At 40.7% G+C, this 9,324-nt stretch overlaps 1 protein-coding gene across 2 annotated transcripts in view; it reads left to right on the top strand.

Annotated features, from left to right (window-relative positions):
- SEPT2 (septin 2) overlaps positions 1-9,324 on the top strand; it is a 47,287-nt gene that overhangs the window by 8,249 nt on the left and 29,714 nt on the right. For both annotated transcript variants that reach the window (XM_019513462.1, XM_019513452.1), the window contains exons 3-5: positions 1,528-1,648; positions 6,020-6,106; positions 8,368-8,491. In XM_019513462.1, the coding sequence (XP_019369007.1) occupies positions 1,528-1,648; positions 6,020-6,106; positions 8,368-8,491 (332 nt within the window). The remainder of the gene's footprint in view (positions 1-1,527; positions 1,649-6,019; positions 6,107-8,367; positions 8,492-9,324) is intronic.

Here is a 9,324-nt window from a genome sequence, read left to right as displayed (position 1 = left end):
TATATATATATATATATATATATATATATATACACACATATACCAATATAGATATCTATACATATACCGATATAGGTATAGATCTATTCAGACACATGCACACACCCCAGCACGCCTATACCATATATAATTTCAGCAGGGTACTGATTCTACATATTCTGTAATATGTAAAAATTTGTATTGAATTTGTAATGTGTAGGAATCAAAATGTCTGATGTACCTATTGGCAGTGAAATAAATTCTGGAAAATGCTTTAGTATTATGTTTGGAGAGATTCATTGCTACAGCTAAAGATGTCTTCTAGTTGTGGGGGGGTTTTTTGTTTTTGTTTTTGTTTTGTTTTTTAGAGTTGTACTTCTGTTTGTAAACTGAAAATGAAAGCTGGGAGTCTTTCCAGAGCAGCCTCTGTTGTTCCTTTTAATGATTGATTATAGATTAGTTTGGGCTTGAAAGAACCATCCCTTATCACATTTCCTTTCCTTTTTTAGCTGTCCTTTAATGCACTACCTTCAGCTTATGGCCATCAGGACATAACAAACTGTAGTATTTTCTTTAGTTTTTTGTTTTTAATTTGTCTCTTTCACAATTGCTTAGAAGTATAGAGTTAGGCTGTCACTTCATTTTGTTCCACAAGTTCTATCCATGTGTCTACTTTTAAAAATAGTGTTAAACCTTGCAAATAAAGGGTTGTTTTTTTTTAACAAAGAAGTTTGTAAAAACTTTGTACCATGTTAAAGTAATATTTAAAGGACATTTCGGAACATTTCTATATGTTAAACAATATGTGCTGTAGTTCTGGGAGGGATAGCTTGAATACATAAAATATTTTGAAAACTGGCTAAACTTCTAAAGTATTACAAAACGTTTCTGTACTGTGAACGTGGGTCACGATTTCAACACTTGGAGAAAAGTATATCTCACTACTAATCTGGGAACAAAGCTGGTGAAACAAAGCTGCCCTTATCTACTTTGTTAGTGACAACTTTGATATTTAAATACTGCTGTTGAATTGATTTGTGGAAGTTTAGTTAATCATTTATGTACCTAGCCTTTTAACATCATGTATATAAACGCTGTTTATCTGTTACGTTGGGCATCTTTGGCAGTTATGCAGAAAAAAAGCAATGCAAATAGAATGAGCAACTTATTTGCATCTCCAAATATTCTCCCTTCCTAAAAGCCTCAAGGGAAAAACAGGCCTTGTAGGGATCTTAGTCCACAGGGTTGCTTCTTGGTTCTGTGAGCTAAGATCATGTACTTAAAGGCCTACTGATTTTGGTTCTTTCAAACTAAGAGTTGAGGAGTAACTTCCCAAAGTGGTGGCAGCTATCTGAAATAGAGTGGGCTCAACACTAAAACAGCAGGATTCAAACTTGAATGCCACCTCTATTTAGAGAATAAGAGCAACAAAGAAGCTCCTTAACCTTGAGACCTGAAAACTTTTCACACTGACTGTAATTGCAACCTTTAGCTGTCTTCCGCTATTTCGACCTACAGGATCTATATAATCTTCTTCATTTTATTTAGCAACAGCCTGCCCAGTTTACCAATCCAGAAACTCCTGGTTATGTTGGATTTGCAAACCTTCCCAACCAGGTTCATCGGAAGTCTGTGAAAAAGGGCTTTGAGTTTACTCTCATGGTAGTTGGTAAGAGAACATATTTTATAGTCTCTTTCTTGTAACAAATATTTAATTACAAAAAATCAATTGTATGAATACAACCTCTTCTGTACCCCATAGTCTTATGTCTTTGGGTATACCTTACCTCATTTTTTATACGTAATATTAAGCAATCATGTTACAACTGTCTGCCCAGTTGCTTTTCTTCCACACAAGTAATAAATCCGAATATATCCAGAACTTTTGAGCTAATGGGATTTCAACCTTAAAACAGGCTTCTACAAAAAAGCGATTCTACAAATGATTGCAGGATTCAATGCATTATCTCGCTGTTCTGTTTAAAAACAGCAGAGGTGGTTCTAATGAGCAGCCCACCAGAACCATCTGAAAGCAAATAGTTCTCTCTTAAATTGTTGTTGGTAATAAATACTTACAATTGACAGATGCAAAGGGATCTCATCATAGGGGTGAGTATTAAAGTCATGGAACTATGTGGTGGTAGGGGAAGCTCATATACCAACAGACCAGAAGTAACCATTCAAATACCCAGGGTTTTTATCTGAAGAGTATCCATAACATCACTTCTGTCTTGTTTTTGTATTAAATGTGGGACAGACTTGGTTTTCATGTTTTATCAGTATTGCATTTCATAAGAGCTTGCTAGCATTTTCTCAAGAAGATGGCTTTACAAATTTAAATCTGACTTTGCTGTCTGATGAATATAGCCTTCTTGTTCTGATCTTACATTACTCTGGGTTTGTTGAGATCTTAACAAGAAAATTTTAAGTAGATTTTCTTTAAAATGTTTGCTTACACTCTGAAACTTAAGTTTTTATATCTAGTTATAACTTCTTAAAGTTTACCATTATTTCATCTAAAAAATAAACAGCTCTGAGAACAAGAAAAGTTATAGTTATGAGACTCTTAAACGCACTTTATTGGTTGTGGCTAAGCTTAATTCCCAGACTACTCTGACATAAGTTGTTCTGCGTAGTAGTATTTTTAGCTTTAACATAAAGCCAGTGGACTCTAGATTATTAAATCAAACAACACAACTTATGCTCCATTCTGAACAAAATCCATGTATGCCCAATGGACAAAGATAACTCAGTTAAAGAGTTACGTTTCAGAGTCATGTATCCGCTAGTATTTTAAAATTAAAAATAAAAGAAAACTTAAGAGGGACTTCTTACTCCGTTGAAAGAACTTGAGTGATACTTTGGGATGGTGATAGAAGTCAAATATTATGCTTTGCAGTTTTGATTATTTCAGTAATCTGGTTTAAAGGGCTTTGGCATGTAAATTTCTTCTGCTCAGATGTATTTAATTAAGCAACCCTAGGGATTTAACTGTTTTCCTCTGTCGTGGATCATACTTGATGCCAATTTAATACATCAGTCCAATATTGTATTGGCACCGATATAAAGAAAATTTTCTGTATCAGAAATTGGCCTGATGTAGCCAATAATTTGTCCAATAAATGCCCATGTGTGCACACAGCCACAGCACAGCATGTAGGTAGAGCAGAGCCAGCAGCGTGGAGTGTTGCCTGCAGCTGGTAAGTCCGGTGTGGTAGAAAAAGAAGGGGAAGGGAGATGGTGTGGGAGGGGGGCAGATCAAGGCCCCCATGCTGAGGGATGCTGTAGGGTTGGGGCAGGGGCTGCCCAGGAGGGGCCGGAGCAGGTGCAAAACAGAAGTACAGTTTGTTGGGGAGGGGCAGCTCCCACCATTCGTACGGTGCGGGAGGAGGGCGTTGTGTGCCCTTGGATCTATGTGGGGTGGGCTGGGGATGGACTCTTGCTGGCTGGGCAAATCTAGGGGCACATGCTTTCCTGGACCAGCTGCAGGAACTGCCAGATGAGCACCGGCTGAGCAGTGTGCAGGGGTGTGAGCCAAGCCGCCCTGCTCCTCCCCCTCGATGAGCCGCACCTCCGTCCCATTCCTGCCCCACACCATGCGGATCCAGGAACACGTGCCTGGCCCCCTGTACAGGCCTCTTACGGCTCTGTCCCACGCCCCTCCCCAGCTGGTCAGCACCTGCCTCAACCCCAGCTCCGTTCCGTTCCTCACCGCAGGGGCCTTGATCTGCACATACATCCCACACACCTTCCCTCCCTTTCTGCCGCACCAGACTTACCACCTGGATGCAACTTTTCAAGCTGAGGAGCTGTATATCAGAAATCAGATCAGCCAATATGCCTCCTTAAAAATTGGCTATTGGCCCCAAAAATCTGTATCGGTGCACCCCTCAGTTTAATGTAATAAGCTAATTCTATTCTCTAAAGTCGAATGTCAAATTTTTCAACTTCCAAGAAGCTAGAGAAAAAGGATAAATGTGCCTATACTGGCAAGATAATTCTCCCTATTTACATTAGCTCTTTCACTGTTGTGTCCAAGTTTTCTTGGTGTAGAAAAATCATTTGATTGATGAAATACAGATTATTTTTATTGCCTTCATTGTCTAATCTGTTTAAGGAAGCTTTGTGCTCATTGACCCATAATGTTAAAGTGTTCAATGCCTGGACTGTGAATGCATCTTTCTTTTTGATTATCCCCAAACTCAGTAATCTGTGGCCAAAAACTGGTGTAATGGTAATTGAAAATTCTCAGTGTAAGCAAGGAATGCCGATTGGCTTTTGTGTAGTAGAGTCTGTGACATTCAAACAGGGCTAAACTCCACCTGTTATAATTATGATTTCTTTTTCTCTGAAACTGTTCAGATAATTCAGGTGTAGATCCCTTATGTTAGTTAGAGCTTTACTCCTAAATCTGGTAATTTTAAATTGATCATACATTTTTTCCATTAGAAATGGCCACATAAATCATTTTTTTAAATAGCCTGTTGGTTTTTTACTTTGGTTGCAATTTTCCATGTGTGTTTTCATAATTGCATGTCACATTTGTTAAATCGGTGATGCTTGTTATATGATGTAGGGGGACCTGGTGACCCAGATTACCAACTGGCCAATTTTTCCGTATTTCAATTTTTATGATCAGTTACATGAAACAGTTTAATTGTGTGGTTCCCAACCCATGGCTCACAGGCAACATGTTATCCATGAGAGACTCTAGTGTTGTGTACAGTTAAGATAATTTAAAACAGCTTGACAGGGAGAGCCAAGTATGATGTATGCTACTTGCTCGGTGTTGCACTTGACAAATTGAAGCTTGGGCAGCCTTCGTTTACCAAGAGAACAGGATCTTCAGTAAAGCAGCTGAAGAGTATTAATATCAAGTATCTCACTGCTTCAGGGACAGAGCAGTTTCGCGGGGTCCTGATCTTCGGTTGAGTAGCATTTCACTAGTAAAGATTTCCCCCTCTCCTCCCACCACTGCCCCAAACTAGAGGTGCAGCGGTATATTGATTACCTATCAGACTGGCACTGATGAAAGGGAAATTTACATTTGTGGCTTTTTTTGGGCATTGTAGCCGATAACGTTCTCCGATAACTATAGCTGCTGGCCAGGGCCCCAGGATACGTGGGTTCCCTCAGATGAGTCGAGGTGACCCCAGATACACCCCCATCCCCCCCCCACTGTCATTCTAGGGTGGGCTGGAGTAGAGTAGATGCCTCAGCGTCCCAAATGCTGGTGTGACACAGACTGGGGCCAGTGCAGGCACTGTAAAAGGCGCTGAATGTCATAGACATGACTGGGGCGAGGAGGGGCAGGTGGGGCTGAGCTGCCTGGACTGGCCCAACGAGAGACAACCTGCAGTTAATATTGGTTATTGGATCAGTATCGGCCAATATGGCTGGTTAATAATTGGCTATCGGTATCAGCCAAGAAAATCTTTATCAGTGCACCCCTACGCCAAACTACAAATGTACTTGTGTAGCTAGGAGCCCTTGGCTTCAGATGCAAATATTCCTGTTGCATACTCCAAATGGTGATGTTCTCTTTAAAGTAACAAGAGATAGGTAAGTTTCTGTTTGCTTACTGTCCTGAGCAAAGTTCAGCCATGATAATTTTTTAATGGGGATAAATTACTGATGTAGTCCCAGAAAGACCATATACTTTCACTGTGCACATTTTTTCTTGCTACAGTTGCTTCTAAACCATAGGAATGTGCAAAATGACAGCTCTGAATACATACTTTTTAATGACTGTATTAAGTTAATTAGAACTCAAATAGATTAGCAGATTTATTTGAAAATATTCAAATGGCAAATGTTACTCTGAGGTTGTGCACTAAAAATTGAGATAAACTATTGTTCATGCTAAACAAAGCAGGAGTTCAGTTTAAGTGCAAAATATAGGATACCACTATATGTCAGTTTAAGCCAAAACTTGAAAGGTTTGTTACAGAAATGTTAATCAGGTTTTGTATATCCGTTTTGAAAGGTTAATTGTGTAGAAAATGTTTATGATCAGCATGTCTTTAATATTGTATCATAGGTGAATCTGGATTGGGAAAATCTACGCTAATAAACAGCCTATTCTTGACAGATCTCTATCCAGAAAGAATAATCCCAGGAGCGGCTGGTAAATAGATACTTTAGTCTTTTAACTTGTCTTCTGAGTTGAATGGTTATGTATCTCTGGATCTTGGTGAATGCTGGTATCATCTGTGAGTGGAATACTTCAAATACCTCTTGAACTGTCTGCATTGGGAGAGGCCCAGTTGCTCATTAACCAGAGGAGGACGGAAGTAGTGTATTTCACAGTGGGTATGAGCACCTTGCTCCTGTCAGTCAAATCAAATTAGGAATGATATTAATCAGTACCAGAAACTCTGCCCAGCTGTCTTGGAAAAAATGTCACTATGAGACGAGATGTAGTGGGCTTTTAAAAAAAAAAAAAAAAAATCAGTGGTAAATTTTGCATACTACCCTATTTATGGGCACTCTAAACAAATACATTTTGCCTTTGTTTGGGCTTATACCAGGGGTGGGGAAAATATGGCCCACAGGCTGGATTCTGCCTGCCAACTGTTTGGATCTGGCCCTCCAGCAGGCACCTGCCAATTGATTATATCCAACCTGGTTGCCTCCACAGCAATCCGTATGGGACTGAGCCCTGCCCACTCCTGCCCACACCTATCCCACACTCGCCAAACAGCACCACCCCAACCCCAGCCACCATATATAGCTTCCCAGTGGGTCTGCTTCTCGTGCAGTTGCAGCTGTCCTGGTATTGCTCAGCTCCCTTTGTCCCAGCTGTGCCGCTGTAGATGGGCATTACAGGGAAGCCTTGGGGGCACATATGCCAGACACCACATACCCAGCCAGGGTGGGGGAAGCTACCACTGGGTGGCTCCTGCCCCAGCACGCAAGTATCCAACTCCAGTTCCCGGCTGTCTTCCACCCACTCTATCAGCCCAGGATGATGAGCAGCCACCTGTGACAGTCAAGTTTGTGGAAGGCTGCTTGGAGCTGGAGCCCCACGCGCTGGGGCAGGAGCTGCCCAGCTGCAGGTTCACCCCTGCCTGGCTGGGCATGCACTGCCTGCAGTAGGAGCAGGAGGAAAAGGAGGAGGAGCTGCTGGAGTCTGGGGAAGCCAAGAGTGGCTGCAGCCATGCTGGAAATAGCCCTGCTGGGAAGCTGTGCATGCTAGATGGGGCTGGGACATTGCTATCTGGTGGGTGCAGGGTGGGTGTGAGCGGGAGCGCAGCATGAGCTTCTCTGGGAAGGAGCAGGCAGGCCTCTGCCCCATGGGGAGTACCACAGGGCAGCCTCAGGCCAGATTGAGGGGAGGCAGAGGATCAACCGTACTTGCACCCTGCCTGGGCAAAGTCTGCTGCAAGCACCCACTACCCACCTCTCCCTCCCTCCTGCACCCCTGACCAGCTCCTGGTATGTAGCATGTACACAGCATCCCCTGCACATGCACACATGTGCCCTACGCCCTGCCACATGCCCACCCGTCACCCCCCCACACACACAGTATACAAGAGTAAAACTTTATTTTGAGCTATTATACAATTGCCTCTATATACACTACTCAAACATAAATCAAGACAAAAACTATTTTTTTGAAATATTATTAAAATATGTTATAGTAGATGTTTGATTTTTAGTATATGATTTGTTTTTTACTTATAGTTTGTTAAAATGATATCTTCTGAAAGATTCTATGTGTGTGGTCCTCTGCAACTCACCAAAACTCGTTAAATTGTCTTTCAGCCAAGATAATTGCCCACCCCTGTTTTACACCCTGGTTTCTTTCCTTTGATAAACATGATGCTAATGTATGTTTGTTTTTTCTGTTCATGCTTCCACTGATTAGGATGATGCTATCTGAATTGCATTCTCATTTGGCACATCTATGCTACTCTTCCACTCCAGAAATTTGATGCTTTTGAAAGATATTTTCTGTTTTTCTTTTCTCCGTGGGAATATTTTCGTCCGTGCTCCTAGATGCACACTTCCAATTCTTGTTGAGTGACTCATTTTTATTAGCTCACCATGTCAGAGGATGCAGTCTATCGCTTTCTTCCAGTATGAGAAAAGGAACTTCCATATAAGGAAGAATATTGTCCCTCAAGGTGTACTGTGTATTGTCCCTCAAGGCATTCCTCGTTGCTTATGATCTTACCCAGCCCCTGTTGCTTGGTTTTCTGCAGCTGATTTACAAAAATGGGATAAACCCTCATGTGTACCTCTGTCACTTCTCTAGAAAATTCTAGACGTGTTTGAATCTCCTTCTGACATTGTACTCCAGTCCAGTTGTGGATTATTCCTGATCTTGTCTCAGAAAATAATAAATGTGTAAGACTTTTTTAAGATCTAGTTCTTCTCTTCTAGAGAAAATAGAAAGGACTGTGCAGATTGAAGCCTCAACAGTTGAAATTGAAGAGAGGGGAGTAAAGCTCCGTTTGACAGTTGTGGATACACCAGGATATGGTGATGCCATCAATTGTCGGGACTGGTATGTACCTGACATATATGCTGACCTATAGAGAAGGTGATCTCCATCCCTTCTCAATTTAAAAAAAGGTCATTCTTATTCACTGATCAAGACTTAAATCCTTAGTATCAATGTGCTGTAGCTGCCTTGCATAGGGTAATGTAAACTTATAATCAGCATACCAGTAGTGGCACCTGTACAGTGTAATTTCTTTACAGCCTAAAAGGCAGATTGTATTTCAAATTTTAGTTCCTATATCATACAATTTTTAGAGAGAAAGATTTGCCTTATTACTTGAAACAATTTTTGTTTCGGTGTCCATGTTTTAAAAGCTCATAATTTTTACATATTCATTCTGAATAGTCCAGATCACAAATGTATCTATACATGAAAGCTGTTCCTGATTTAGCTTGAGCATTTTCTGGTATTAAACTAATTCAAAATATGACACTTATTCCAGAATAAGTGGTGTGTTCATGGAGGAAGCTAGTGGGGAAACTAATGCATTATTGTTTCAGAATAAATTGTGTATTCTTGAAAGAACAATAACCAACTCTCTTACAATCATTATAAGATGCATTAAAAGATAAAAATCAATACTTATAGAAAGAATATTTGCATTTCTCACATTTTAAGGTATTTCTAAAAGTAAAATAACTTGAAGTGTCTCTGAACTTTATCTTTGGCTTACCACAGGTTATTTTTTGTGTCAGATCAAATTTGGTGTACTGCAACCAATTCATATTCTGTTGTATATCTGGTTTCTTGTAAAGGGAGATGTCCCCGACGGGCCTTCATAGATCCCTACCAGTAGTTTAACTCCCTGTTCTGGTGACCACCCTCTTCACCGAGCA

The sequence above is a fragment of the Gavialis gangeticus genome, unplaced genomic scaffold (genome assembly GCF_001723915.1).
Source record: "Gavialis gangeticus isolate Ggan-Ray unplaced genomic scaffold, GavGan_comp1, whole genome shotgun sequence".
Classification (NCBI taxonomy): domain Eukaryota; kingdom Metazoa; phylum Chordata; order Crocodylia; family Gavialidae; genus Gavialis; species Gavialis gangeticus.
The sequence above is the reverse complement of the archived record's forward strand: the minus strand, read 5'-3'. Positions and strand labels throughout refer to the sequence as shown.